At 40.0% G+C, this 17,269-nt stretch overlaps 2 protein-coding genes across 6 annotated transcripts in view; both read right to left on the bottom strand.

Annotated features, from left to right (window-relative positions):
- Positions 1-17,269, bottom strand: part of LOC308703298 (uncharacterized protein) — a 320,767-nt gene that overhangs the window by 124,224 nt on the left and 179,274 nt on the right. The gene's annotated exons all lie outside the window — the stretch shown is intronic.
- Positions 4,678-17,035, bottom strand: LOC308694020 (GTPase IMAP family member 8-like). 5 transcript variants are annotated; one of them, XR_014030547.1, is made up of 5 exons: positions 16,638-17,013; positions 15,777-15,809; positions 8,128-9,018; positions 6,168-7,861; positions 4,678-5,383 (listed from the first exon to the last, which is right to left on the bottom strand). XR_014030547.1 is itself a non-coding variant. In XM_081371251.1 (4 exons), exons 1-4 carry the CDS (start codon positions 16,738-16,740, stop codon positions 7,080-7,082), a joined length of 1,809 nt encoding a protein of 602 aa, XP_081227377.1. In that variant the 5' UTR covers positions 16,741-17,022; the 3' UTR covers positions 4,933-7,079. The 5 variants fall into 5 exon arrangements, 3 of the variants coding, with proteins under 3 accessions (XP_081227377.1, XP_081227378.1, XP_081227379.1); XR_014030546.1 differs by lacking the exon at positions 15,777-15,809 and having other exon boundaries at positions 16,638-17,035; XM_081371251.1 differs by having other exon boundaries at positions 4,933-7,861; positions 16,638-17,022.

Below are 17,269 nucleotides of genomic sequence, written 5' to 3'. Positions count from 1 at the left end.
GGTGGAGGGATGCTGAAAACTGTCAAGGAAGTTAGGTGAGTTGACAGAGTGAATATATATGCTTCCTCTCATGCTGATAGGGTAGACATGGTAATTGTTTGATGACGAGTTGATTGATTGATTGATTATTTGAACGTGCTCCTCCCGAACTTTGTTAATGAAACATCATTTGACTGCATGTCTGCTGCATCACACTCTCTTACAGTACACACCCTTCTTGTAATGCCAAGTCTGCTATCACCATTCCCAGTATTGGGGCTCTCCATTGTCCATAATCTGCTGCGTTTCCACAATTGGGCAAGAAGCTCTGCAGCGCTTCACTAAAACACGCTCGTAACAAGCCTCTCTGGAGCAACGTCACACAAAAACATAATTTCACCAACAAATGTTTTAAACAAAAGTTTTATTAGAAAACTAATCAGATTGAAATCAATGGAAACAGCATGATCGCAAAACAAACGTGATAAAGGCGACTGTTTGCTGGCATTTTTGTTGTTTTCTTGAATATTTTAAACCCAAGAATCGATGTTTTACCACAGGTTTACAGTAATAAGTGATACATTGATCATAATGAATTAATTTGTGTCAAAATTGCATATTAGTCAGTCACACAGAAATAAGTGGTTTAGCCTACTGGTCTGTTTATTTGACATAGCTACATCACAAGAAAGAATGATAATTTCTACAAATATGCCTCCACAAATACGACTTGAGGAGCTTTAGCACTCTCTCTAGTTATATTTTCAGTCAGAGAAACAGAGAAAGCTCCCAAAAAAAGTTGCTTTATCTTATGATAGTCCATAGTCTTTTTAATCTTTTACAAGGAATGTAATCTTTTTGCGTTGTGATTGTATAGTGAGTACAATTTTGCTGATTGACAATTATAATACATTTTCAGTACAAATCAACTCATTGAAATGCTGTACAACTCAATTAAACTAAATGTGAAGGGAAACATCCCCACCAAATGAACTGAGTCATTAAATCACTGAACAAAAGATCCTGAGCGCTTGAACTGTTGAACGAATCATTAAAGGGATAGTTCACTTTGAAATTAAATTTTGGTATGTTTTAGCTTACCTGAAGGGCATCCAAGATGTAGGTGTCTTTTTTTCCCGCAGTAGTTTCAATTTTGATATTTTTAGGTCAAACCATTCTTGTCTCTCAGTCATTTCATGCAGGTCTATGGTCACGGTCTGAGGCCCTGATCACACCTGACGCGTTTTTCAGGTTCGAAAACGCGAGGTGCACTGCACTTACCATCACACAGAACGAGCAGTGTGCTGCGTTTTTTTATGTTGCTAGGCAACCACTGAAACAGCTGTCCTGTCAGTCAAGTAAACGTCAAATCTGCCTTTTATTACTTTTATTTACTTTCTGTTAACATTGTGATAGTTACGGTTCGTGGAGTCGTTAAGCTCCTGGTAACCCGCGAGAGCACCACAAGTTTATCCTCCATCATCGCACACTCCGAGCGTTCAAGCAACTGTAGCTTTCATCACTAAAACGGAAGGCCCGCCTCTCCATTCGCTCGATTGGACAGTGGAAAAAAACGCGATGACGTCGGGCGCCTTTTCCGCTTGGAGTTGCTTTTTTTTCAACTTCAAAAACGCGAGGCGCAGCAGGCGGTAAAACGCGAGGCGCAGAAGGCGCATAAACAGCGCGCAGAACGCTCGCTGCCATAGGAAACCAATTGAAAATAGGCGCCTCTCACTGCAAAAAACGCGTCAGGTGTGATCGGCCCCTCAAAGAGCATGCACAAAGTCCAAATTAAAACAATTCCCCATCTTCCAAATTAAACAATTCCCCATCGTAAGTACACATTGACGACCTAAGACACGAAACGAGCGGTTTGTTTGAGAAAACGAACAGTATTTATATCGTTGTTATCTCTTGAACACAGCGCGTCCAAATGATCTGAGGGCGCGGGCAGGTATAGATATATACACTAGACGTCGCCTTGGCTACGGTTTCGTTCCAATGAACTGCAATAGCCACGGCGACGTCTAGCATATAGCTTTCAAATTTGTGACGGGAGCGTAAATGAATCCAAACAGCGCAAAAGTAATCAGCAAAGTCCGCTCCTGCCATTAACGGAAAATGGGCAAAATGGAAAGATGAGAAGCCACTTAATTGAAGCACTTAGGCTGGTTGGGAAACAGATGACTGTGCCCTAATTGTTGGAGGTGAAAGAATGGCGACGCATTTCTTCATATCAGACGAATCTCCATCCCGCGTGTCAGTAATCACATGCTTAAGTGTCCACTTGTCTGGTTCATTAGGGAGGCAGAGGAGGGTGGCCTCCACACCTGTGACCAGGCTGAGGGCTGTGCAAACCTCATCGCTCCGCTAATCAAAGTGATTTAACGCCCCGGACAAACAGACCGCAGACTGCAAGGGCATGCAGCGACTGATTTTCCTATTTCCTCCGGCATCTCCACAACAACAATCGGCGGCCTGATACACAACGGCTCGTCCTCGAGAAGAAGCGCTGAAATACATTCACGGCTGAACTTTTAGCCGTCCAGAGATTCGAATTAGATTAAATGTTTTGAAACAGACTGACGGATTGGGAAGACTTGATGTTTGGAGATGCACCACACACACACACACACACACACACACACACGCCGCCTGATGAGGAAGTTTCTGTGGTGACACACGGCGACCCTTCCCTCGACTCACTCCTGGTGCATGACTGTGCGCGTGTGACACACATTAGAGGCTGTTGGTGTTCAGGGCACCTCCATCCCACCCGCCTGTCTCCATCGGCGGCCTCGGCAAAAGTCTAATAAATCAAGAGAAGACATCAAACACTGCATCTCTCCAATCTGGCTCGGAATAGAAAGTTTTCGAAAGGCAATCTGCTCGGGATTTATAGGGGCGGGAGTGTTGTTGTGTACGTTCTCTCGAGTGTTTGTGTGTGTCTATAGATCTGCCGCCTCTGAAAGTGGCACGGAAGGATGAGCAGTGTGTTCTAAACAATATTTTGTATTTTTGTTTTAACTGGGGAGTTAGTGGGGTCATTTGATTCTATCCATTGCTGGTTATTTTTACCATATATGTTGATATTAATGCTGAATTCTTCCATTGGAACCTGTGGTGTTTTCACATTAACACATTAAGCTTATAAGTAGTACCGGTCAAGATGACTCGTAGTAACCCAGATGCGCGGTATATTATTAAAGGTGCTATAAGTGATCTCGGTTGGCGTAACCTCTTGTTGATGTTTGAATTATTATCAAGCAAAACGGAGGCTAGCTAAACCCTCCTTCCTCCTCATCCGCACACTAACCCCCAAACCCCACCCCCACATCATTCTTGTCGGTTATTGGCTGGAACAGTTTGTTATGTTTCGTGCTGCGGGTCGCTCTGTTTGTTGCTCAGTTTGTTGCTCAGTTTGTTTTTGCTGCAGTTTGTGGAGCCTGGGCTGTCTGCAGAGACCGTGTTTTTTTTACAGTGTGTTCAGGGGACAGGCAGCTAGCGGATAGTGAGGAGATGTTTGCGGTATGTGAAAAAAAAATGTTGGCCTAAAAACGCATGAGATCGCTTATAGCACCTTTGATGTTGGTGGTTGTTATCTGGGAATAACATACCGCTTGATGGCGCAATTGACCAATCAGAATGAAGTATTCCACAGAGCCGTGGGCGAGTGTAATATTGCGTTTATATAGTTTGAACACACACGCGAGTAAATAAATAAGAAACAACCACTTAGTGTCTTTAAAAACCTTCTTTGTTGCAAAATTACTTCCTTCTGCCATGGATTCAAATCTCAATTTGACAGTTTGACAAAGCTCACCGTTACTGACTCTAAAATGTCACTTTATAACTAGTAACGAAGGAACGTTGAGTCGCTTCATTGAAGCTTGTTGCATTATGTTGAGTACAAGTTATGGTATTATGAGAGAGAGAGAGAGAGAGAGAGAGAGAGAGAGAGAGAGAGAGAGAGAGAGAGAGAGATCAGCTAAACAAGTCTATTACCTGCATCTGATATAGCATTCATTCTTCAGGTCGATGTCCATAATATTATATCCAAAATATCAGTTTGAATGGAAGGCGATATGTTCATCTTTGTCCTTCCCATGACAGCGCTTTTATGTGCTTAGAGATTTTGATTTGGTTGAAAAAAAAATTTGTTAAATTATTTATCTTTTCCCCTTCCTCCTAAAGTTAAGGAAGTGAACTTCAAAAAAAAATTTAAGATTGAAATTTAATTTTGAGGTGAATAATTGTGTTTTTTGTGAAACAAATATTGAAAATTTAGAGCATGTCTTCTTTTTGTGTGATATGGTGCAACCCTTTTGGAGAGAGGTCCAGAACTGGTTAAGATTTAGGAGGGTTGAAATCCCACCCCTCACGGTGAAATTGATTAGGTTTGGTGTTTGTATGAGTAACAAAGAGTGTGATTTAATTATTAACTTTCTTTTATGTTTCGGAAAAATGTTCATTCACAAATGTAGATGGTTTAAATCCAAACCCAACTTTAATCAATGGCTGAATGAGATTAAACTCTTGTGTAGATCATTAAAATTTGTTAAAAATCAGAAAGCCCTTAAATTGTCTTTTGAATAAGTTTAAATTAATTTAAAACCCCTTTTATTTTTATTTTTTATTTTAAAATTTTATTGTATATTATTTTATTGTTTATTGTAAGTTTTTTTTTTCTTTTTTTTTCGTTCTTGTAATATGCTCAACCTAAGGTGAAATAACTGCTGTTGTATTCAGTGAATTGTAATGTACCTTGTTTGTTTGTGTTAAAGCTTATTAAAAAAATAATTAAAAAAAATGACAGCGCTAAAATAACTTCCTTGTTCTGACTCACTCATGAATAAAATAATTGCTTCCATCTAATGGCGTAATAATGTAACTGTCACTTAAGTCCATATCACAATCCTTTCTCAATACCAAATACAGCGTATTATTTATATAAGATAATATTTATTGAACAACAATATTTGAATTAACAACAATAGCCATTATAAAATACAATATGAAATAAACACAAGCAAACAATTCAGTCAAACGTACAAACATCACTCTAGTACAGGATTTAAGTGAAATATAGCCTAAATACAGAGTTATGAAACTTAATTCTCCCTTTAACCAAAATTGATATGCTTAGGAACAAAAATGAATAAAACCAAAGATCGCCTGTTTGATATACCCCCAATTAATAATATCTCAAGTTTAACCACTATCTACATAAGAGCCAGCGGAAAATTCCCGAAGGACTGGCCCGAGATGACGTGGTTCTCTGCGGGGTTATGAGCGCTGAACGGCCGGGAGCTCACGTCTGAGAAAGCGTCTCTACAGTTTGTAAAATAGGCACTATGATTATATATTAGGCACATATTTGAGGTCTAAATAACTACATTCTCGCCTAGTGCTGGGCGGTTTGACCAAAAATCAACATCACGGTTTTTTTCTAAATTATACCGGTTTCACGGTTTTTACCGTTTTTTTTTTTTTTTTTTTAAGCATGATGGGTGTTAACCACATTTTCTACTGAGTGAGAGAGGAAATACTGCAGTAGATTTACTTATAATGCCCTATTTTATTGTCATGAGTGAATATTATAGAAAAAATCCACACTAATATTAATAATACAGGTTTGCAAGGCTGTTTACAAAGAGGTGCCAGCAGGACGCGCTTTAGGAGCGGCAGAAACAGTGGTTTCCCCGGTAACGGCTGTACACAAAGCAGCAACGCTCTTAAACACTGCTTTATCAGGAAAGATTAAGAAAGATTTAGTGGTAATAACAAAGAAACTTTTCTAAAGACCGTCAGTTCACTTCAGATACGTTAATACAGTATAAAAACACGCGCGCCGCGAGAAAAAAAACACTCTCACCCCCACACGTCTCGTGCCCATTCTAGTCAATGCTTGTGTTTCAGATCGAAGCTTCCCAGAAGCGGCTCTCCGCGCCGCTTCGCTAAATATAGGCGCCTAGTCTATTTTGACGCACCGCGTGGAGGACGGAATAAAACCTTGTCGCAGCTGTAATGCGCCGCAGACGTGTGTTGTAAATGAGGGGTGAGACTGTGTCGCGCAGCGCCGCGTTCCGATTAAAGCGACATACACCGGTATTGCGGTATATTAAAAATTCATATCGTAACAAAAATAAACACCGGTATTCGGTATGAACCGGTAAACCGCCCAGCACTATTCTCGCCTAAAAACTCTTAACTACATTTCAACAGCAACGGTTAGATATATATAGCCTCTCTGGAGAAAACCATGAAGACAATGTCCAGCTCTCATATAATGGTGAGAGTGCTGTTACTGGGTGAATATCGCATGGCTGAAAAAGGCTCTCAGCCAATCAGAAATTCAGAACCAGAAATAACTGTTGTATATAAAAAAGTTAATGTTATTGAATGTGTTTATATAGGAATTATTTTGTCTATAAAATAGCACTTTTGTTAAAGGGGTCATATAATGGTACATGCACTTTTACAAGTTGATTGTACTGAAATGTGTGTTGGCAGTGCCTGTACACAACCTTCATAAAATGCTAAAAAGGTTTTTTTTTATCTTCTTATATGTTTTCCCCTCTCCTAAATCAAGCCGTGACGTCACACGGTCAGACACCCACAACTGTTGATTGACAGCAGCGTTTCAACACAGACCCGCCCTCCCTCGTGAGCGAGCTGTCAATCGTAGTCCGTGCGGGGTGAGCAAAGCTCATCATCATTTAAAGACACATGCATTTAAACGGCGTGCTGAAAACAGAGCTGTTTTTTTTTACCAGGTAAAATTAGTGTTTTCTTACAATACTAATGAGAATTTTTAATTTAAGTATATTACAAACTTTTAATTTAGACCCTAAAGAATCATATTAGCTTGTACAAAAATGGCATTATATGACCCCTTTAAGGAAGAAAATGAGAGATATATTTTCAGGTTTTTACAATCACAATACAACAGATTAAATAGTCAATATACATAGCATCCAGTATATACCGAACATGGCAATCTCAAAAAACTAATTCTCATCAAATCTTTTAGAGAACGGAATTAGAGATTAGTAAATGAAGATTTGGCCTTTGTTGTTCAATCAGATTAACTATGGCCCTTATTTTCCTTTTGCTATTGCTAATGTTGCTATTGCTGCTGCTATTCCTGTTGCTGCAGCCCTTGCCCCTCCTGCCCCTCCTACAATTGCCCCTCCTACTACTAACACCCCTCCTCCTATCACCGTTAGTGCTTTTTGCAGATTGTCTTTCAGTTTTTGGTTAAAAGCCTCTTTTTCAATCCTTCTCTGGGCCTCTTCAAATATGTCATTAGTGTAGTGCTGTCCTCCATTGATTCTCACCATTTCATCAATCTTCTGCAGCAGTTCTGTGACCTGAGAGCGATTACTCATGTCTTCATTGTTGAATGAGTGAAATCTGCCACCGCACTCATCAACAAGAGCCTTGAGATCATTACTTTCACTGATATATTCATCTAATGAAAGCCCCTTCAGATGGTCAGTGTGAGTGAACAGAATGATGGTGTGATGAGAAGCTTTTTCTCCAAAGTTTTCCTGGATCAATGTCACAGTTTTCTTCTCTTCATCTGTGAATCTCACACCCAGCCTGATGACCAGCAGAAACACATGAGGACCAGGAGCAGACATGTAGATGCACTTCTCAATCTCTTTCTTCAGTTCCTCTTCACTCATTGACGTATCATATAGTCCTGGAGTGTCGATCACTGAGATGATTTTATCCTCCACTGCAGTCACATGTCTTTGACAGTGTCTAGTAACAGACTTAGCGGAACAACCTTGATTAAACACAGTGTTGCCGATGATGGTGTTTCCTGTTGAACTTTTTCCTGATCCAGTCTTACCCAACAGCACAATCCTCAGATCTGATAAAGAGAGAGGAATTTAAAATGTTATTTACACTTTAAAAATTATAATAACTTAGCATTTTGTCTTTGCTCAATAGGGCCCTTTACTCAGTGGGCCTTAAGATGACTTAAAATGACTAAAGATAAGATAGAACAAGTATATAAAATAAGTTAATTAACATTATCTTAATTTACCCCCTCAAGAATTATTTTTTCATCAAAGTTTTAAAGTCAAAATCTTTCAGAATTAAAAGAAATAAAACCACAAATGGCTAAATATTTACCCAATTTTATAAGCGAACTTTCTCTAGCAATCTTCTGTATCAGTCCTTCCATCTCTTCCTGACTCTCCACCTGTTTCCTGAGATCTCCCTGATCTGCAGAATCCTTCTCTCTCAGATTCAGTTTGAATCCACTGCTGTCCTCACTAACATCCTCTTGCTTTCTCTCATTGTCTCCTGTCATTCTGTCTTTTTTATATTTGTATTTAATTTCTCCCGCTGGATTTATCTCTCTCTTCTGCTCTTGTAACTCTCTCTTGTCCTGTTTTTTCTTCACTTCTTGTTTCATTTCCTCCTTCTTCGGGTAGATCTTATGGCTGTAGTTCTGTCCTCCATTGTTCTTCACCATTTTATCAATACTCTTTAAGAGCATTTGGATCTGGTAGGGATCGCATTCACTTCTGCTGTTTATCACATGATATCTTCCCTCAAAGTAGTTCAGCAGCTCTTTAATATTTTCACTCTCAATGATTTGAATCCATTCGTTTCTGGATATTTTTTCTCTTCCAATAAACAGCACCATAGTGAACCTCATAGCTTGAGCCCCAAAGTTCTCCAGGATTTGCTCCACAACGTTCCTCTGCTCCTCTATGCAAGTCTCCAGGTTTATGATGAGGAGGAATGCGTGAGGAACAGGAGCGGAGAGATACAGACTCTTCATCATCTGCTTCTGCAGCTCTTCATCAGTCAGTTGAGGGTTGAAGAATCCTGGAGTGTCGATGATGGAGATGTTTCTGCCTTCTACTCTTCCTCTCTGTATCTCACTCTCTCTGGTTCTGCTTTCTTTAAATGCCTCTCTACCCAGTATTGCATTTGCTGTTGGACTCTTTCCAGCACCAGAGACTCCCAGCAGCACAATCCTCAGATCCATTAAATCATGTTGTTCATCAGGCTCTGTTAAGAAAGTTTTTTGAAAGAATTAAGATTAAGTTTAAGAATAAGTTTGCTTTCATCGAATTATAAAATTACCTTTAATCATGTTGACAAAACCATACAGTCATTTTATATTTAATTACAATGCTTTAGTCTATGTTTTCTGATTGAGTGTTATCTGCTCATTTTAATGGGAAAATACATTTTGATCTGTCCAAATTTAACAGTCATTTGAGCGTTAAAACAGCCATGTTGATCTGCTTTATCAATGTAGAAATGTTTTCTGAAAAGAACTGCAATTACTGAAAAAGAATCAACTTAACAAAAGTCAATGATCCAGAGCCCAACTAAAGCAAACACTGATCACCATAATGGTAAATAAACATTTTCAACTAAACATCAACATCCAAACCTCAGTTAATTCTCAATAAGAACTTCTGTCGACGTCTGACAGAAATAAAGTAAATCTGGTTAGTAATAAGTGAAGCTGGTAATGCTGTTTGCGGAGTTGTGTAATCCTCCTCTGCTGAGATATTCACAGATTTAATGTCTTCTTTTATCTTCAGTTGATTTCATCTAAGACTGTGACTGAAGAAAGTTGTAGTTTTTCTTATTATTTCTCTTTTGAATGATTGAAAGAATGTTTCAGGAACATCATACTAACCTTAACATTCTAGTAAATTGAAGGAAACTGGGCATTTCTATGTTCTTGGCATGTTACAAATGAACGTTTCTAGAATGATGAGTTGTTAATCAAAATATAACTGAAAGAACGTTTGAGGAACATCATACCTTTTAAAACACGTTCCTGTTTTAAAAATCATGTAAAAATCTGTTAGCTGGGAATGATTTAACATTGTTTTTACAGGTTGTAATTGGACCAACATAAACTTAGAGTGCTTTTAAGATACTTTTCTTTAGAAAAAATGCATTTCTGGCCAGTAAGTTCAGTCAGTTCCTTGTTCCTGTTTGTGATCGACAAGCACACTTAATATTACTATTTATCAATTTTCTTGATAAATGCATACTAATTTTAAGCTTATTTAACATTATTGCATCAACACAGTAGGTATGTTATGCATTTACTTTGTGTTTTGTCGAAATTACCATGGTGTAAGAAGAAAATACACAAAAATCTTCTGCCTACTAATAAATAAAAATAATATCACATTTAGGGCCCTATCTTGCACCCAGCGCAATTGACTTTGTACACCGACGCATGTATCATTCCTATTTTGCACCCGCGCAAAGCACGCTTTTCCCTCCACAGAAGCACGTCGCTAAACTAGGGAATGAACTTGCGCTCCCTGGGCGGTTCAGCTCAAAAAAGGAGGCGTGTTCCAGCGCAAACTTTCCTTCATGCTATTTTGCAGGTTTAGAAAACAGTTGCGCCACTAACCAGGGAAAAATGGTTTAAAGTCAGTGGCGCGTTGCGCATGTTATTCATATGCTATTTTAAGGGCGCATGCTTGGCCATAATCAATGTAGCGTGTGCACAACGCACATACACTTTGATTCTCTCATCTACACAGAAGCAGCAGTTTTCATTTTTGCAAATTATACATTATTACGATAGATAGATAGATAGATAGATAGATAGATAGATATACAATTTATTATAAAAGCATACATCTAGCTTACACATTTACCCAAATTATCATACGCCTTTTTAACCGAAGTTAATTTGGGTGTGTTTCTCCATCCCCAACGTCCCTGACGAGAGCGTTGCTCTCCTTGGCTGTGAACCGCTCCTGGCGCGCGTCTGGCAAATCCGCCGTTATAATAGGAATCCGCTTTAGAACAAGCGCGCCTGCTCTTAAAGGGAATGTGAGATGACGCTCTGAATGGTTTATTTCACGTTACGCCCAAACCACACCTATGAATAATGAAGCTCTTCAGACCAACACATTTTAGATTTGCACCTGGCGCAAGAGTCATTTATCCCGCCGGGAAAATAGCAACAGCGCCAAGACCCGCCCACAAAGTTACTTGCGCTTTGCGCTTTGACACTTGCGTTTCAGATCGTTAAAATAGGGCCCTTAATGTTAAATCTTTCAAAAAAAATGGAGACATACAGATTTGTTTGTGGACTAAAAAGTGAAACTGTGCAGAAGCACCTTTTGACGGAGAAAGATCTCACGTTTCAGAAAGCAGTCGATTACGCTGTATCTGCAGAGACAGCAGCGCGCGACGTGCAGCAGTTAAGTGGTTCACTCAAAGTGAACGCGGTGTTTTCCCAAAAATGCCGCCGTTGCGGGAAAATTAACCATACTGATGAGGACTGCTGATACAAAGATCGTGATTGCCACCAGTGTGGGAGGAAAGGCCACACTAAGCGCATGTGTAAGGTCAAAGCCAAAAGCAGCCAAGACAGAGAATGGAAACAGGAAGTGGAAAAACCTGAACAGAAAGGTAATGCAATTAAGCGCAGTGTAAAAAATAGATAGAAGAAAATTTATCACGTTGAGGCAAGAGGTGATGAAAATGAAAGTGAGAAAACTAAATCTGACACTGACTGTGAGTTGGGACTGTACTGTATTCCATGTCGCAAAAAGGGAAATATTGACGAATATCAGTGCTGCCTGTAGTAAATGGAAAGAAAATGGAGATGGAATTGGATACAGGGGCTGCTGTGTCGTTGATTCCTTGGGAACAGTACAAAAGCATGCTGGGCCAACTGCCCCTGCAACCCACTGATATCATGCTCAAGACATACACTGGTTAGCCTTTGGCACCAGAAGGGGTCATCAATGTGCAAGTAAAGTTAAACAAGCAATGTGCTGATTTGCCCTTGTATGTAGTTAAAGTTGATGCACCCGCATTGTTTGGTAGAGAGTGGCTGAGAGTTAATAAACTGAACTGGAAAGACTTAAAAGACTGTGTATGCAATTCAGCAAAGAGAGAAAGACTTGGAGACGGTGTTAAAGAGACACTGTTTTCTCTAAAAATCTAGGCACAATGACTATTAGACCTAAGAGTGAACCCAAATTCTGTCCACCACGTAATGTGCCATATGTTCTTAGACCTTGAGTTGAGGCCGAACTAAAACGACTGACTGAGCTTGGGGTGATCTCACCAGTGGAGCATAGTGATTGGGCCACGCCCGTGGTGCCTGTCAGCAAAAAGGATGGCACAGTGAGACTTTGTGGAGATTTCAAAGTCACCCTCAACCCAGCTTTTTGCGTGGATAAGGATCCAATTCCACGCATTGAGGACCTTTTTGCCTCTCTAGCAGGAGGCCAAAGCTTTAGTAAGTTAGACTTATCAAATGCCTATCTACAGATGGAGGTAGATGAGAAGTCTAGGGAGCTGCTGACGATCTCTACACAAAAAGGGCTATTTCGTTTTAACCGGTTACCGTTTGGAGTAGCATCATCACCCGCCTATTTCAGAAGGCTATGGACCAGGTGCTTCTCGGACTGCCGTTCATGCACTGTTACCTGGACGACATCCTTATCAGTGGTCCTGACGAACAGACTCACCTAAAAACTCTGGATGCAGTCCTGGGCAGGCTTGAGGAACAGGGCCTGCATCTCAAGTTAGAGAAGTGCCTGTTTTTCCAGGAGTCCGTGGAATACTTGGGCCATATTACACCTTGTCTGACCCCACCTTGTCTCGTGTCTTAGAAATGGTCTCAACTGGTCGTTTTCCAGCTGCAAAGGGTGCAGGTGAAGAGCTGTCACCCTATCTGTTGCTTCGGCATGATCTCACAATACAACAGGGATGCTTCATGTGGGGTGTGAGAGTGGTCGTGCGACCTAAACTGTGCCCCTGGGTTCTAGAAGAGCTCCACTCAGCACATCCAGGTGTAGTGAGGATGAAGAGCTTGGCACGCAGTTATGTTTGGTGGTCCGGCATAGACTCTCAAATTGAGCTCCAGGCCAAATCTTGCCACTCCTGTCAGAACGTACAAAAAGAGCTAGGGCTAGCACCTCTACACCCTTGGATGTGGCCCTCCAGTCCTTGGGGAAAGGATACACGTGGACTTTGCAGGTCTATTTGAAGGACATATGCACTTGGTCGCTGTGGAAGCACATTCTAAGTGGCCTGAAGTGCATATCATGGACAGCACCACTGCCAGCATGACCATTCAAGTGCTCAGGGGCCTTTTTAGGTGCTATGGCATTCCACAAATCCTTGTGAGTGACAACGGACCTCAATTCTGTGCTGAAGAATTCAGTGCATTCCTGAAGTCCAATGGAGTCAAACACATCCGCTCAGCGCCATACCATCCTGCCACCAATGGCTTGGCCGAAAGGTTTGTGCAGACGTTCAAACATGCCTTAAAAGCGTCCAAAGGCACAGCACGTGACATACCGAAAAACACCCCACATGCAACAACAAAAGAAACACCGGCTATGTTGTTTCTCGGACGCAGGCTGCACTCTCAACTGGATTGCCTGAAACCCAGTGTTGCTGGAGCAGTACACAGGTCCAGGGATGTGCACAGAGGGGTTGCTTAGGTTGCCCGGGCAACTGCCCATATGCCCTTCTCGACTCACATTGCCCTTCCGAGGGGAAAAAAAAAAAAAAAAAAAAATCGTACAATGGATGCAGAATTTCACGTTATTTCACGGCCTAGATAAAGATAAAAATAAAAATAAAATAATAATAATAATAATAAATCGCAAAACCTCATTGACTTCCATTCGGGCACAGAAAGTGAAAGTCAGTAGGGAAAGGGCAAACTCTGTTTACGTGGCTGCAGCGCTGCACGCGACCGGCACCTGAGCTGAGCCTGCATGAGCGGCCCTAGAAGGAGATTGTCGCGGTTGTCGGGTGAGACGACTCTACGTTGTCGGAAAAGCTTAATTTTTGATGTATAACAAACGAACGATCATCATCATCATCAAGTTTTATGAAATGAATTAAAATCATAAATCCAGGCTGAGTTTGCCATGTTTAGCCTAAATAATCAGACAGATAGCTTGCAGACAAGCAGCCTAGGCTACTTTTTTTTTTTTTTTTGGGTAGGCATTAAGCAAACTAAGCTACATGTCTTCTGATAGTTAGTTTCTCACATTTCGTTTTAGCAAGAAGGATGAATGATGGAAGTAATGCATCACATTAATTATTTTATTCAAAATGGTTAAATGCCTAAATCCTATCACTATTTTGGGTATTGTTTGAAGCCAAGATGCCCATTGAAAAGAGGCGGATTCAGGAGAGGGAGAGACAATTCAGGGAGGCAGCAAAGGGCAGCACATCACTGCAAGGTTGGCTGCGAAAAAGCCAACCAGCAGATGAGACAGAGACTTTGCACTGTGATAAAGATGAGATGACATGACACTGTGTAGGCGAATTGATTAATTAATCAGACTCATATTTCAGCCTACTAAATGGCAATGTTTCATAATTACATTTAAGATGAGGAGGAGCAGTCACAAGCCTCACAAGTGTTTTGCTTCTTTGTGTATATATATATTAATAAAGACCCTGTTATTCTCAGTCCTTCATATAGCCTGTGAGATTTTTTTTCAGGTCAGAGCAACTGCCCCTCAAAATTCCTGTGCATGTCCCTGCACAGGTCACAGGATGCCCAACAACAATGGTGCCAACATCACTCTAGGGCCAGACAGTTTGATGTTGGGGAGCCAGTCCTTGTGCGTGATTATAGGAAAGGGGAGGAAAAGTGGGCACAAGGTGTGGTTATGGAAAAGACAGGACCGGTGTCGTACAAGGTAAATGTGGGATCACTAGGGGTATGGAAACGCCATGTGGACCGGATGCTGACACGCCCGGATCCAGAGCCTCAGCAGACTGCAGTGAACCTTCCTGTAAGCCCACAGGTGTTACTACCTCAGAGTGATAGTTGCACCACACTGCACCTTAATACACCTCCGCAAGAAAAGAATGATGATCAAGTTCCTGAGATCACCGAACCATCAAAAACACACCAGTCCACTGAACCATCATCTACGGGACATACTCATGCAACAGAGACTGTGAAACGCTATACTGTGAGGATCACAAAACCACCAGTACGTTACCGTGATTAGTGAACAGTGATTAGTTAACAGAGGGCTGTAGTACAGTTTGAGTTGTGGGACATATTGTTTTAAACATATAAGTTATACAGAAAGTAAGATAAGTCCTTATTTTTATTTTGATGTAAAAAAAACTGTACAAATGTATCTCTTATGTTGTGCACGGGAAAGTGTATCATTTAGGTTGTGTTAAAGATAATATATTTTGTGTTAATGGACACCCTATCTTAGTGGGGAGGAAATGTTATGTAGCTAAATGTTGTGCTATATGAAGAGTGACCACTAGGGCGCATCAGTGTTCGGTAAGTGGTGGAGTTCTTGGATGTAAAAAAAAACAGATCAAGAAGTGACTAAACCAGCTAAAATGCGTGTGAGTGTTGCTCTGTGTGCTAATATAGAATTGTTTATATAAGACATTAGGAAGCAGCAAAACAGTAGGGATATATGGGTAAGGACTACATTTTGGGACAGGAATGTTATTCCAGGATCAACAAATTATGTTGATCCAGGGACATGTCTTACTTGGCAAAATCACGGTGACCGTGCAGGTCATTCACTTTTTCTGCATTTTACTTCTGCACTAGCATAATCATTTACTAATGTCCTCATATGTCACATATTAACATACAAGACAAACAGAAAACCAAACAACAACATTTAAAGATTCCTCACATGAGAAGAGAAAAATCAAACACTGACCAACACTGAAATGCTCATTTAATATCCTAAAACTTCAGTAATGTAACTGATAAAAGTTTCACAGCAAAGAGTCAAATCATTTAATGGACTTACTGTTGAGGAGATGAAAATCTGGACTACTTCTGCCTACCACACACACACACACACACACACACTGTTAGAGTATCTGGTGAACATTATGTCAGAAAACAAGCTTTTTCACTGATGGATTAAAATAGAACATGACAGAAAATAACACAAATATCCCAAAATCTGTTTACAGCTGCATGCCTCTTGATCTTCTATTATTCATTTGTGCCTATTTGTATTTGCGTTTATTTATTAATGTTATTTAGTGCATGGTTTTGATCTAATTTTAAATGAATGTTTAAGAGGAAAAGAGCAACTTGATTGTCAGATTGAATCATAAAGAACATATTAGATGAAGATTTCATCCATTTAATACAAGGCCTGATATATTTCTGTGCCCTTTTTTGAGGCAAACAATGGTTTTAATACTTTTTTATAAGTGGCAGCGATACAAAATCACTCAGTGCCAATGCATTATGTTTGCTTCCAATTTATGCTAAAAAGTCAGTAAATGTTAACGTTAATGCAACCTGCGTGTGCATGGGCGTGGCACAAGATCCCGGGTAGAAATATAGACAGTCCTGATGGGCTTGTTGGTTGTTCCTCAACCCTATATCTCCCTCAATATCTAATTTGAGATATTATAGTCTATTAATTTAAAATTAAACATGTTTTAAATTAGGCTATTATAATGGTGTGTTGTATGCAAACAGCGTTTTTTTATAGTTTATCTATAAAGATTGCATGTAACTTTATAACCAAATGATCATCTGAAAGTGTATGTTCTGCTCTTTCAATGGGTTGTCTCAGCATTTTAGCACTAACGATCGCGGAGATATTCAAGCAGTTTAGCGCTATAGAGTTCGTGTTCTAGTTTGTACTCACCTTTGTTTGAAAATAATTGTTTCCCCTCATTTTGTTTTCTTGCCTTCTCCTCTCTTTCCTTTCTTTTTCGGTGGCCTGATTTGGCTTTCTTTGAGAAAGACATTTCTACAGAAGTTTGCGCTCCACCAGATGCTCAACTAACTCACATTAAAAAGAAATGCGTGTAGAATGGACTAAACCATTTGGCGCATTAGCAAGGGGTGACTCAGTTCTTAAACGCCCCTTGAAATGCGTAATTCATTAATAAATCATTGCTTAAGCAGGAAGAGATTTGATTCTGATATATAATAGACACGTTTAACATGTTAATATTTTACATATTTACATATTTTGTTGTTAATCAAACCTTACCAGCACTCTTCGCCATTTTGTGTTCAACGTGGACACGGACAGAACCGAAAGTTAAAAAAGAAAAAGAGCACGAAACGAAACTTTACGGTCATTCATGACAGTCTGAGGACATCAGCGCCACGATAACAGTCTCAAACACATTTATCCTCGTACGCATTGATCCATTTGGAGCGTTGCAAAGTTTAAAACCAGGTTAATGTCAAGTTTTTTATTAAAAGGATCCAATGTGAAATGATAGATAGATAGATAGATAGATAGATAGATAGATAGATAGATAGATA

The sequence above is a fragment of the Scardinius erythrophthalmus genome, assembly GCF_964197995.2.
Source record: "Scardinius erythrophthalmus genome assembly, chromosome: 1".
Classification (NCBI taxonomy): domain Eukaryota; kingdom Metazoa; phylum Chordata; class Actinopteri; order Cypriniformes; family Leuciscidae; genus Scardinius; species Scardinius erythrophthalmus.
Note: the sequence above shows the minus strand (reverse complement) of the source record. Positions and strands in the feature narration are given on the sequence as shown.